The sequence below is a fragment of the Primulina eburnea genome, chromosome 9 (assembly GCF_022965805.1).
Source record: "Primulina eburnea isolate SZY01 chromosome 9, ASM2296580v1, whole genome shotgun sequence".
Classification (NCBI taxonomy): Eukaryota; Viridiplantae; Streptophyta; class Magnoliopsida; order Lamiales; family Gesneriaceae; genus Primulina; species Primulina eburnea.
In genome coordinates, this window is record NC_133109.1 from 24,064,921 (window position 1) to 24,079,729 (window position 14,809).

A 14,809-nucleotide genomic window follows, 5' to 3' on the forward strand; every position below is an offset into this window, starting at 1 on the left:
ATGAATATGAATATGGATACGAATATGGATATGAATACGAATATGTTTATGTTAGGAAAAATGTTTATGTTTAAAGTCTATGCATATTAGGAAAAATGATATTTTAAATACAAATATTTTTCACTGTTATATGTTGACTGTATTACGTATTACTTTTTATCAAAAGTAGGACGTGTTGAGTCTTTAGACTCACTAGGTGTGTTGATGCAGGTGATATAAATAGCAATGATATTGGAGGTCTTGACGAGTGACTTGCTGGACTGTCGGTGCACATAACCCGAGGACTAGCGCTTCTATTTCCGCATTTAAGTTTATGACTTTAAGTTAAAGATTTTTATGACATTTTACTTTATGTTTTTGAGAGGTTTTTGAGAGGTAGTATGGGCTATAATTTTCAAATATTTATTGTTTTTTAGGTTTGGTAAAACGCTTTATGATTTATTGTCCTAACTATTGCTATTTGGACTTTCAAGTACTAGTTGGATGTTTTATTTATAAAATGGTGACAAAAATATTTTATGGTTCGACCGATGCTAAGTGAGGTTTAAAAAAATAAAAATTCTAGTATTTTTTAAGCAATAAAAACGACAGACGTTTCAGTTGTAGTCTTCTATGTCTTTTTGTCGGTTGAATGTTCTTTCCCGAGACATGTTTGAAGGTTGCTTAGCTTAAAGACATACGGCTGAATGTATTATCTGTCAGTTGACGAGGAGAACAACTGAATAGCGTTTTAGTTGTGTAGATGAGTTTACTAGATTCAGTTGCTGAGTTCAGTTTACTCGATCAGTTGCTGAGTTCAGTTTACTCGATCAGTTGCTTCGTATTTTCAGTTGGTTCATATTTTGTCAAACGCCGGAATTTATTTTTCAACAAATATGTATAATTCTAAGTCTAGACACATACATCTTAGATACAATATCATTCGAAAACTACTCTCAACTGGAGTCATATCTATTGACTATGTAAAGTCAAAGGACAATATAGAGGATACATTAAACAAATGTTTAAACAGAGAGTTAGTAGCAAAATCATCAAGGAGAATGAGACTGAAGCCTATAGAATATATTAGTGCAAATAAAACCCAACCTACATTGAATGGAGATCCCAATAACTAGGTTCAATGGGACGACCTAATAGTACTGATTTGGTAGATCACTGTCGGGGTTATCTCTAGTTTATTCCCATTTTGAAATAGTGAATGTTGAGGATAATCATATGGATTTTAATGATTTCGATGAGAAGCAATATAAAATCACCTATTGAGAGAGAAGTAGGCCCGCTTCTAACGAATTTCAAGGCTCAATTCTAGACCTTCTTGCTGAAAAAGGAGTGTGTTCATGGAACAACGAAAACAATCATGATAACAGAATAGTATCAGGGACAATCGTCTGTGAAGTATATCTTAATTTATACAAACAGTTGTACAGTTCAAAGACACCACGTCTACTGTCAACCAGAGAATGAATGTGCTTTCACAATGGAATGTTCAAAGGGCAATACATACATATCATATGCAGGATTCAAGTGTTAAACTTTATCATAAAGATCTTCGTTTACATTTCAATTTTCATTCATGTGGCGAATTGTTTGATAATATATATCATATATCTTATTGAGTTGTGTGTGTTAATGAGCTTTCCATTTTGAGTGAATAAAAATTGGATAAATGGATGTGGGTTTGTCCAACCTAGGAAAAGGAAGTTGACATAAATGAGCTTATATTGAGTTACACTTTATGAATGTATAAGAAAAGTTAGTCAAAAATATCTCTCACATGCGCCTGCACAGGGGTGCAAATCAAGGGTCTGATTTGCACTAGAAAAAATGCTTGACTTGTGTGTAAGTATATGAGTACAATCTGGGTGTGTCGAATGTCAGATCGATGCAGGGAAAAATTTCCACCAAAATTCATTAGGCTTTTGCTATTTTATTTTTAAAAAATTCAATCCATATGGATATGGATCCTTCTGGATGAGACTTTTCGCCAATAAATCGTGGAACAAACATGAATGAGCAAAGGCTTTTAGTTAGGGAGGGGTTTGTTAATGAGTATTTAAATAATTTTCCCATAACATGATTTTTTTATTTATTTAGAAGTAATAAATTATTTTTTTGAAGAAGAAATTTCGAAGAAACAAATTTTGGTATTCTTTAAATTTGAGTTTGAGTGTGAATGTTTAACCCGAATAAAATAGATAAATTAGACTCGACTCCACTGGAATAAAATAATATTATCCAAATATTCTATTGTTTGGTCGAATTAGTATTCACGATTTTGGGCTTAAAGCCCAGTGGGCCCACTATTTCTTTTGTATGTAATAATTGGTATATATCCATATAAAATGAAAAGGAAAAATACTCACGAGAGGTAAAAATGAAGAAATCAGGCGGAGGCGGTGGAGGCGCCGGAGATAAAAAGCGAGCTCGGCGTTCTTACGGAGACTCCGCCACCGACACTCCTCCTAGGGTTTGTTAATTTTTAAATGTGTACGGATTTACGATCATGCATTCTTCTAGTATAATAACATTTCGTATCTGTTTATGTCACGGTAATGTTTCGTGGAATTTTGACGTTTTGTGATGCTCTTAGATTTCGTTGAAAGATCGGATTTCAGTGAGAAAATTAAGCATAAATATGTTTATGTGTAACTGTGGAATTTTGATTGTTCAAGGGGAAATTTGAAATCCACGGTTATTTGTGGGATTTTGAAGATTTATGTGAAAAGGTGGTGGGTTTATGGGAAAATGAATGTAATTTACTAGAGTATTGATTTTGCTAGCACAGCTGATTTTGCATTTTTACGTGTAGACACCACTTTGTGTTACATTTCTGAGAAATGAAATTTATTTTTATTTCAAATTTCAGAAGCAAGCTGCAAAAAAGGACATGTTTCAGATTTTTGCTGAGAAAGTGCGAAATCATAAGGATCTGGGATCTAGGTGGGCTGTTTTACAGGAGTCCCGAGTTGAATACTTCAGAGGAAAAGATTTTGTTAGCTTTTTGAGAAATCATTCAGAACTCAAAGATGTACTTGAATCAGATAAAGATTTAGAGATTGAAGATATTGCCAATATTCTTCTGAGTAAGAATCTTATTGTGAGGTGTGACCGAGTTGTCAAAATTGTTCGGCCTGGGAGAAGAAAACTATCAACTTGGCCAGCTCATTTGGAGATATTCGGTGTAAGTTCAGTTTATAGTTTTCCTTAAAAAATAATAATGATAATAATGGTGATGATAAAGGAGAAACTCTTTATTTTGTGAGATTATTCATTTTAGCTTAGGTTGTCATTTCCTAATTTTCCTTAGCTCTTTTTGTGGATCGAAAAGCTTTCGTTTATTCGATAATCAAGATTAAAATGAATATACTTCATGGTATTTATGGTTTTGTGGGTGAAATCATCTTAGCATGTGCACGGCAATGGTGGAGATGTAAAAACTTGTGGCTTCGTTGCAACATATTGACAAAATTTACCATCTTTTAGTTAAATTGGCGATTGATGTATAGGTGAGGGATGGAGTTACTTGATAATCTAACATAATCTCGTTGTCTATTTGTCATTTCTGGAATTTTAGTCCAGAATTTTTTTGTCATGTTCTTGGTTCTGTTGTTGAAAAAAGGGGATTCCAAGTGCCAGAAGGTGGTTTAAATGAGGCGCCAAGATTTTCTAGTAAATTTTGAATGAACTTTTCTTAATTTTTTCGCATAATGTGGATGAATGAGCCAGATGTTTTCCTTCTATGGTCCAAGTGTTGCCTTGCCTCCTTGTTTTCCCCCTTATTTTTTCCCATTTTGTTCGCTTTAATGATTCACTTGGTTCATGTGTTGAGAATTTTTTATTAATATTTGAATGGATTTCTAATTTTCCATCTTTTATCATTACATATTGCAGGATCAAGTGTTTTCCAATAATGATGCTTTTTTTGCATGGACTTTTGTTAATCGAAGGCCATTGTGGCAGACGCTCCTCTCATTTTCCTGGCCTGTTTTGACTCTAGCCATCTGCTTGTTTCCTGTGTATCCCCACCAAGTTAAGCTGCTCATTCTCTACTTGTGTGCTGGAATACTGCTGCTTATATGTTGCCTGCTTTTAGGTATGTTCATTGGTTCTGGTGTTTTCCTATTTTAATTGATTTTTTCTTGCATTTTTTATTTTCTGTTACTCGGTAAACTGTAACAAGGAGTAATTATACTTGTTGGGTTACAGTTTTCGAAATATTTGAATTTTGTTCTAAAAGACGTAAAAGGTAAAAACTGAAATTTATCACCTGTGAAAAAACAGTGTCAATTGAGACTAGGTTTCTGAATATCCTGACTTAAGACATGGTACACGAGTTTCTGTTGCCGAAAAATCTTTCCAAGGAGGAGATTACGGTGCTCAGAATCGAGAGGTTATAATAGCGGTGTACTTTTGTTAAATGTTATTGCTGTGTCCTAATTAATCTATTCTGGCTATTAAGCTGGCTTTATGGCAAATTCTATCTTTTTTCCTCCACTGCTTTGGGTCGTCTGGATTAGTTCTTAGTCCTACTTAGAGTGGCTACTAGACACTAGTGCGCAGATCACTGGGCACGAGAAGGTTACCACGAGCAAGTCAGTTTGGGGGATTGAAGGCATCTATTATTGGTATTCTTTTGTTGCTGTCTGACGCCAAATCATACACCAACTTTGTTTTAGCAAAATATTTTTTAAAGGTATTTTTTCAGGGACATTGTTGACGTTGACACACTATCGCATCCATTTATTTTAATGCCAGTGCTGTAAAACTCTGGGGAATTATTTGTTGATTGTTATGTGAAATTTCCTCTAGCAAATCTATGTTATAATGGCGAGGCGCAAATCACTGACCTATATTACTATTTTATATCTTATAACCAGTACACTTCTTATGTATGTTGCAAGTTTGAGAGCAACTGCTAGTTGGTTAACTATAATAAGACTTTTAAGGTTTCTCTTTAATGCAGTGAGATCCGTCATCTTTGGAGCTCTATGGATTATTCTTGGAAGGCATGTTTGGTTCTTCCCTAACATTCTTGCAGAGGAAGCAACGCTCAAGGAATTGTTCCAGTTTTGGCCCAAGAAAGATGAGGGGGAGCGTCCAAAGTGGACAGCGAGGTTATTTTATGCAGTGGTGGCTGTGCTGGTCATTCTACTATTGAGGCACCATGCACCAGATGAAGCTGCTAGAGCGAGGTATGTGTATTCCTCGACCCTCGTGATCATAACCAACCAGCATTTGAATAATATAATGGATTAAGTTTAGGATGATACAAAGTTCTTGGTCACGTATAAATTCATGAGACGTAAAATTTGAATCTCTTTGTTAATGCATAGAGTACGGAAGAAACATTAGTTACACGAGAATATTTATTATTGGATCTTTGGCGTTAATCTGCTAATAGTGGATTACAGTCTTCATTTCTGAATTAATCATCTGCTCAACAGTATGTTAAGCATTTTAAGCTGTGGCTTGATTGTTGTTAAAGTTCCGGAAGGATACTGAATGTCTGAAACTAGAAGGGGTAGCGTTATTAAGTTGAACAATTGTTTTCCTCCGTTGCCATCATCGTGTGTAGAACCTACTTGACTGGACCAAGGCGTGCATATATGTGCCTTGTGCAAAGCTATCTGCACTTGACAAATTCAACGGGCTGAACTTGTGTTTCATTTCTGCAGGTACCAGAAACGTGTTTCCAACATAATAGACGATGTTCTTGAGTGGTCCCCTAGCCTTGCGCTCTCGGGTATGATGGAGAAGCAAACCTTGTTTAACATGACTAATTCCAAGAACGGTACCGATGATAGTACCGCCGAAACTGATCTAGCCGAAAATAGAGAGGAAGAAACACAAATAGAAAATGAGGGGGAAAGAAAAGATGAAACATATTGAATCCTACATGGTACAAGGATATGTAACAAAACACAGGTCATGAAAATTCATTCACAAAATTACATCTTTATCTGTGTGTGCTTTTTTGAGATGATGCTTTCTTATTTTTACTGTAAACCTTGTGTATGCTTTGTAAACTGTAGTTTCAAAATCAATGTGAAGTGCTACGCTGGAAAAGTATTATGATCTCTATCTATTTCTTGTCAAGACAACGCGAGTGGGTTGAGGTCAGGTTGAAGCAAAGGGTATCACAAAAAAATTCTTAACTCGAACTAGAATCAATTAGATCAACACTTTTTGATTTTTTACTATACGATATTAATATATTATCTTTTTGTTTCTAAAAAATAATTAAATAAAAAATTTTAAACAAAAGAAACCCAACCTCAGTATTTTCTAAAACAAATATAATTATTAGAACAAATAACTTTAAAATAAAATAAAATAAAAAGACAAACTACTGAAAGTTTTAAATAAAAAACGGGCTGGGTGAGTTTGGACTGAGGATGATCTGTTTCTTAATTCATCAACCACAACTCAACCCCTACCCAAAAAAATTTCGGGCCAGATTTCAAGTCCGAATCGATCTGACCTGTACCCAAAAATCACCAACTCTTTCAGATCGACTCATATGGGATGGACGAATCGGGTTAATTTTGACACCCTCTATGCGCACACATAGTAAGTTATTTTATTATTTATTAAATAAGGGATTCTGGTAGAAATTATATTGGATCCCTAAAAAATTGATTCTTGTAGCAATTATATTGGATCCCTTAAAATTTGATTTCCCGAAGTGTCTTCCAGATAACTTGTTTATTCTTACAAAAAAATACAACATAATAAAATCAAAATTGCAGCACAAAGTTTAATATGATAGATGGGATCCTACCTATGTGGACACTACCACCATGATAGGATGGATGACCAAAATTTTGTAACACATACGATTTAAAAAAAAGTGGGTCCTATATAAATATGATCAAATCTTGACCATCCATCTTATCATGAGGACAACGCTCACATGAGTAGGATGAAATAAACCGTTTAATATGAATATATTTGGTTTCTCCAATATACAATGTCTTGTCATTTGCGTAAATCGCCTCGATAAGAAAAATAACCAATCTCTTTTTGCCAAAGCACAAAAATTGAGATGATTTTCTAACATAATATATATACAAGCACACAAAAAACGACCGTCAATGTTAGTTATAGCTCTAGGATATTTTTATATCATATGATGCTTACTGGTAAAATTAGGTGACATACATAGGTAATTTTCCGAGCAGAGATGTGTTCCTTCTCTATGAATATTGATGACCGGGTAGAATGAACCAGAGCTAGATTATTTGTACACTTGAAAACAAGAAGCGTTAGTGGGACATCAGAATGTTTTTGCCTTGACCACTCTAACACTCAAATCAGTCAAGTATTCAAAAAAAAAAAAAGTACTTTTAAGAGAATATATAGAGTGCTTGTGAGAATTAAAAGAGAACTCCTTTATTTTACCTCTGCTAAGGGCATTTATAGGATACCAGAGTCGGTGAATGCTCCTAGATGCTCGGGTAATGACCACGATGTGAGGACGTGGCCCACGTCTTGGCTTCAGCATTATCTGAAAACGTGAAGAGGAACATGTCTCGTGATTATCGGTGGACAGAGTCCATGATCAATTGACTTAGTCTTCTTGTGTTGTCTGACTGAGGCCATGAGTCTGGGCTTATACAAGTTGGTAGTGGTCCACCAAATTTCTCGGCTGATGTATGCTTTGGGGTGGTTTAAACAGGGTACTCTCTTTATACCTGGGATGGCTTCCACCTGATCTACTCTTGGCTTGCACCCAATCTCCTCTTGGCTTCTTGAGACCAACTCTAGATCGACTCTTCTTTTGTTCTTCTTTCCCCGCTGGACCCGGGTCCAAGGATGACCCATGCCCTTTTCGAGACATCACCAATCCCTCTTAAATAGTAGAGCTAGAGTCTTTCACTCGCTTTCTTGAGTGGTCAGATTTGGACTAGGGGAGAAGAATAATTACATTTCAAATTTTAAGAGGGTTAGGGCTGACAGAAGGGTGACATAAGCCCTAGAAGTTGAAAAGATAGGTTACATGTCAAACATCGTTTCACCTACTTAACCCGACTTTTCGTCTTCTTGGCTGACCCAGTTCAATTTCCGAGGTGTATTATGTCTGTTCACTTAACCTGAGAACAAAAATGCATATTACTCTTTATAAATACCGAGAACCCTCTCCCACTTCTCACTTTTGCAACCTCAAGTTTTCTACTCTCCTGCTCTCAGTTCCGTCATACCATGCTTTTCCCAACGAAATCATTTCCACAATTCTAACCACTTTTTACTCGTCTCCATTTTCGCAAGTTTTCTTTTCATTTCCAGCATGTCTAATTCTACCTCTTCTATTTCTGGTGTCAATGATCACGGTTAATCAAACTTAGAGTCTATCGTGTTGCACTTCGAGTCCACCCCATTCATGTCTCCTATTATCCCTTCCACCGCCACCTCTAAAAAACTAGTTCCCACATTTCCCTCCAAACAGTCCAAAAAATCCAAACTTTCTATTGAATACTTAATTTTGGAGTTTGACAAACTGAGCGTGAAAAGATTGAACAACTGATCAAGAAAACTGAAGGTAATTGAACTAAAGTTTTCCCGAACTGAAGATTAATGTATATATAATCAAAGGCAACTGAACTGATCAAGGCTCAACTGAACAATCAATTAAGACTGATCAGTTACGCAGCGATCAGTTAAGACTATCGGCTAAAGAAGTCAACTGATTTATCAGTTTTACACGTCATCAGTTAAAAGGACGTAGCCAACAACCGACAGTTTGTAAAAGAGTAGCAGGAACTCCGCATTTCAGAAAAGCTACAGTGTTCAACTGTCAGAAGAATGTTGAATTGGCATTCAACGGATGTAAAGGCTCCAAATGCATTCATTATTACCGTTGGAAGCAAAGCCTATAAATATTCGAGAAGATCAGCTGAGGAGACGTTAACTAAGCCACCGATCTTTTATGAAGTTATTCATTTTACTGAAACCTCGAGTATTCTTTCAAAGCTCAGTTTTTTTTTTTACAGAAGCTCACATTTATCATACACAGCAATAGCTTTCAGGTTATACATCGAGCTCAAGCACAAAAACTCACTGTAATTATATTCGATCTTTTAAAGATCAGTTGTGCTTTGAATTTGTATCAGTTGAGTACTGATAAAATTTTATTGATACTAAGAGTTTCAGTCTTGGCAGTGTTAAGTCCAAACTGAAGTGAGTTTGTACAAATCATTGTATAGATCAAAGTCTTTTAATGAAAATCCTATCTTCGAGATAGAAGGGGTGATGTAGGAGTATTTGAAATCTCCGAACATCCACAAATCGTGTGTTCCTTCTTATCATTTTTATTCTCTTTGTCATTAAGTTTATTTCCGCATTTATATCAGTTAAATGATTGACATTGACAACAAGATTCGCGAATTCAGTTTATCACTAAACTAATTCATTCATCGAAGAAGTTGTGAAAATTGTAAGTGTTTATTCAACCCCCTTTCTAAACACTTTATCACACCCAACCGATCATACAAGTGGTATCAGAGCAGTTGAATATTATTTTTGAATACTTACTATATATTCATATGTTCAATATATCTTTTTTCAATAAAATCCCAATATTCTCAAGAGAAGAGTTTGAAGACTGGAAGATTAGAATGTAGGTTCATCTAGCTGCATAAGATAATGACATGTGGTACGTTATCACTGAAGGACCCATGAAAATAATGAAAGCAAATAATGCAGTGACAATAACTGATGGTGCACTCCATCGTATTGAAAAGCCCAGAGAATAATGAACTACAAAAGATAAGAAGAAAGCCCACCTAGACAATGTGGCTAAACATATTTTGTATAAAACCTTGGATAAGGTGACATTCAGTAAGATCAAGCTCTGCAAGACAGGAAAGGAAATTTGGGAGAAATTAATCCAGTTGTGTGAGGACAATGAACAGACTAAAGAAAACAAACTTTCTGTTGCTTTTCAGAAGTTTGATAACATCAAAATGAAGACTGGAAAGTCTATGAACGAATATGATGAAAGAATCAGCGGCATCATAAACAAACTGAATGCACTTGGAAAAGTGTAATCAAATAAAGAAGTAGCGCTGAAATTGGTTCTAGGTCTTCCCAAGTAATGGGATGTTAAGACCATGATAATGAGAGAATCAAAGGACCTAAATAAGGTCGAACTACATGATTTATTTGCTGAACCGAAAGCCTATGAGTTCGAACTGCAAACAAGAGAAGGAGAGCCTTCCACACCAGCAGTCACAAAAGCTCTTAGTGCTCACAAGCTGGAACCAACTGGTTCAGTTGAGAAATCTGTTGATCAGCTGAGTAATGATGCAATGTAATTATTTGTAAAGAAATTTGGAAAATTCATGAGACGAAACCAATATTCTTTCCAACGACATTATCAGCAGAACAATGCAAAGGAAGAACCAAACTCTTGCTTCAACTGTGGAAAACAAGGACACTTTATTGCTGCCTGTCCAAAACCAAATAAGGACAGTAAACATTCAATTGAAAAGAGGAAGAAATCAGTTGATTACAGAAGAAGGGACATGAATGATAAAAGATCATTCAAGAAGAAACATGAAGTTTAGCTTGCTGAAGAAAACAAAGCAAAATGGGCAGAGATTGACAGTGAGAAGTCAGAGTCTGAGAACTCGAGCAGCTACAATGATGATGATGAAGAAGTTAAATTTTTAATGGCGAATGATGGAGAACTGGAGTTAACAAATGAACATGTATTTGACTTCAGCTCTACTGATTTTACACGAGAATAACTCATTAACACTTTGCATGAGATGGTAAATGAGTATCCAAAACTTGCTCACTCTTTTGAAAGAACCAAAGCTGAGCAAACAGATCCCATAAACAACAAAACTAAAACTGATGAATCAGTTGAAATGTTGAGTCTAAAAAGGGAGATTGCAAAGCAGAAAGCTGAAATGAGCGAGATCCAATCTTTGATTCATCAGTTGAAAAACAAAATTTCAAATCAAACCGATTTGATTCAAGCTTGGAATAAATCCTCAGTCACGCTGACTGAAATGTAGAGTGTTCAAAAATCAGTTACTGATAAAACTGTTTTAGGCTTCAATAGCATTGAAGAAATCTGTTGGAACATTTCATGTTCGCAATCATTGCATGATTTTTATGTTAACAAAACTTGTCATTTTGTTACTAATAATCAACATTAGTGCGCAGAAAGCTGAAACTGAAATTATCAGTTTATGAAGCCACAACTGAAGCTAGTGGAGATGCCAACTGATTGAATCAACTGATCGCTAAAAACTGAATCAGTCAAACTGATGTGTCAAACAAGCAGTTCAGCTGACTGTCCAGCTGATAGGTAATTCAGCAGGAGAACCTTAGAAGCCTGGCCAGCCGATGATATGTCTAACTGACGAAGGGCCATGCTGACCAGTTCAACTGAAGGAGTGAAATCAGTTCAATTGACGAGTCAACTGATTTCACCAGCCCAACTGAAGATCAGTCCAGTTGACTAGTTAAAAGCATCAGTCAGAATCTTTCAGTTGAAAATTAAGACAAGCTTATTCAAATAGATTCCAGCTGTGCGTAAAGGTACAAAGCATTTGTTCAGTCAAAGGATAATAATGGACGTTGCATCAGAACATTAAAGACAAGCGTTCCAGAAGGACAGTCGAAAAGTCGAGAAAAAATGTCCAAGGAGCCAATTCAAAATTCATCGGATACATCTGTTAGAGTAGATGCCCTGCAAGCCAACGGTTGGCTAGGGAATTTATTGACTCAAGTGAAATAAACAATCTTTATTTTAATATAATTTAACTTTTAATGGTTTCGTTATAATTTATCTGTATACCCATGCAATCAGCATAGATAAAGTCCTTGATTATGCTTTAATACAAATGAATCGTAATTCGATGTTGAAACTCATTTGTAAACACTGCATATTCTAAATTCGTTCCTAGTCGATTCAGCCGCCTAAAACATGGATAAAGGTCGCTTGAGCTCGAGACTAGCATCTGTGATGTTGTGTACTGCGTTTCTTGGTAAGGGCATAGAGATGTCCAAACATGCAGATGGGTAGTCATATGATGATTATACCGAACAACCCTCCCTCGGACTTTCCAAGTGGTTATCATTCATCGAGAGGATAAGTCTGTGGTTATGATTGTACACCATTAGTCCTTACGACCCGGGACAACACTGAGGCTCTATATGCTAGGGCTGTGCTTTGACTCGTTTACCGGCTCCAGGAGAGTCATCAGGTGGCGAGGTTGGGTATAGTTGCGACACATATAGGAGCCAGTGCATTGTAGTCGGGTATTCACCGCTCACCTAAGGGTGTGGATATCCTATGTGATCTAATGAAATAATAGTGCATGGAATCTCTGGCCAGAGTATGAGATGTACGTTGGAGAAGGAGTTCTCCAATAGTAAACGCGATGCCACTATTATAGTTATCACATAGTTATCGAATTAATATGCAACCCTCGATGAACCAATGGTTGCAGATTCGATCGGGATATATGAGATGAAGGGACCGTACTGTACGTTAATCATAATCGACTGGTTCTTGCAGGCAGTATCAGTGATACCTAGGGGATCATGGGGCGATGCTACTAGACGCTCTTACCATGATCCGATGGGTGCAATCAGAAATGAGTTCTGGCATTCTTAATCAAGGTGTTGATGAAAAGAATGAGGCTAACTAGGGTAAGCCCCAACAAAGGATTATGTCCTGAATCACAAAGAGTTGTGAACCTACGGCTAGCTGTATCCTTGAACCATTGAGGGTCACACAAGTGCTGGATTGTTTGTTCCCATTGAGAGAATAAATTCAAGGAGTTGAATTTATATTATGATATAGTAAATTCAAGGAGTTGAATTTATGATAAATAAATTTTGAGAAAAATAAATTCAAGGAGTTGAATTTATGAGATAGTAAATTCAAGGAGTTGAATTTATCAATTTATAAAATTTGGAGAGAATAAATTCAAAGAGTTGAATTTATAAAATTTGATAATTTAATTTATTAAACTCAAATGTTGGGTTTTATTAAATATTAAATTTTGCAGGTGATAAAACTCAAGGAGTTGAATTTACAATTTATATAATAAACTGAAATGTTGAATTTATAATTAATTTAATTTATTAAACTCAAAAGTTGAGTTTATTAATTATTAAATTAAATATAATGAGAGTATGTTTAATGGGCTTGTAGGAGTACAAGTCTAACATATTAAATAATTAAAGTTATTAATGGACTTTGATTAATTAATTAAACTAGTTGGACTAGTCCAATTAATTAATCAAGCTCATTAAGGTTAATTATTGAATTTAGGTCAAGATTATTGTTTGTGAGAGAAATATGTAGATTGACCTAGCCTCCATTTTGCCAATTGTGATTCACGAGAGTTTCAAGGAATTGATATTCTTTCTTTCAGATTTTACAATATGCAATAATTTTAGAATATTTTATTGACTTAATTAAGTTAATTAATTAAGTAAATTAAATATTAGAAATAAAAAGGAGAATTTGATTCTCATTAACGTGAAGGGCATCCAAAAGTAAAAAAGAAGATTTTATTTTTTTTCGGCTCTTCCATTCATTGTACTCTCAAAAGGTTTTGAACAAAAAAATTTGTGTGTTCTATCTCTTCGCAAAAATCTTCTATACTTTCTAGTGCAAGTTAGAAGAGGAACAAATAATTTGGTCGTGGACCTAATTCGGAGATTTGAAGAAAGTTCGAAGGGATTTACAACAAGAGCTACATCCGCTTATACCGGAGTAGTTGGTGTCAAGTGATTTAATCACCAAAGGTATAATTCTAACACCCTATGTTTGATTCATGAAAACCATACGAGTGTCCAAAAGTTATTTTGTTTTTCAAAATAAAATAAAAATTTTAAACTTCCGCTGCGTTTGGGCATGTAGAAACCGAGATCCATCAACATCAATGTAAAAAGGATCGATTTTAGGTGCTCAAATGCGCAACGGAAGCAACAAAATTTTCGAAAATCATATTTTCTAGCATAAAATTTTCGAGCACCTCTAGTACTAGTGTGTAACATATACAAAAACACAAACTATGACATTCATAGGGTGTTTAAAATATTACCTATCAATCTCAAATATTGATGTAATGGCTCCAACCAAGTTGTAAACAACTTGGCTCTTCAAAGGCAAGACAAATCTACAAGCTCTCCTTGTCCTTGAGTCCTTCCTTCAAAATCAAGCCCACCACCAACTAGGTAGATCCTCTCATATTTTGCACTAGAAAAATATGAGGATTTTTCTTTGAGAAGTGTAGGAAATCTTCAACAATTGAAGAACAAAACTTTGAGAGAATATGATTGCTAATTTTCGGCCAAGTGAGAGTGAATGGGATGAGTGAATGACTTGCCTTGGTTGTGGGAAAAGCCAAAGCTAGCATGTGCATGCCATGCCAATTTTTAATCAAAAGTATTCGACAACCTTTCACCTCTCATGCATGCAAATCAAGTGGGCTTGTAACATTTACAAAGGACCCATGGACTTTTAATTTAAATTGTCTCAAATATATTTGAGCCCAATTAAACTTTACTTGATTTTACTCAAGTCCACTAGTTAAATAATTATTTTCAATTGGGATCTACAAGGCCCAATGTTATTTAATTAATTCAACACGTGAATTAATTTAATTATTTGAACTCTACTAGGCCCACTAGTATTTAATTAATTCAACACTTGAATTAATTTTATTTAGTCCATAATAATGTTTATGAAAATCACAATTTTCAACTACATTATTTATTTGGCCAACTTTTTAATTTAGGAACACATTCATAAATTAAAAATTACATTTCTTTCATAGAA

At 35.2% G+C, this 14,809-nt stretch overlaps 1 protein-coding gene across 2 annotated transcripts; it reads left to right on the forward strand.

Annotated features, from left to right (window-relative positions):
- The first annotated feature begins 2,312 nt into the window (after positions 1-2,312).
- Positions 2,313-6,081, forward strand: LOC140841359 (translocation protein SEC62-like). 2 transcript variants are annotated; one of them, XM_073208710.1, is made up of 5 exons: positions 2,313-2,467; positions 2,867-3,181; positions 3,892-4,093; positions 4,964-5,192; positions 5,676-6,081. In XM_073208710.1, the coding sequence occupies exons 1-5, from the start codon at positions 2,375-2,377 to the stop codon at positions 5,887-5,889; spliced, it is 1,053 nt and encodes a 350-aa protein (XP_073064811.1). In that variant the 5' UTR covers positions 2,313-2,374; the 3' UTR covers positions 5,890-6,081. The 2 variants fall into 2 exon arrangements, with proteins under 2 accessions (XP_073064811.1, XP_073064813.1); XM_073208712.1 differs by having other exon boundaries at positions 2,352-2,487.
- The last annotated feature ends 8,728 nt before the right edge of the window (positions 6,082-14,809 follow it).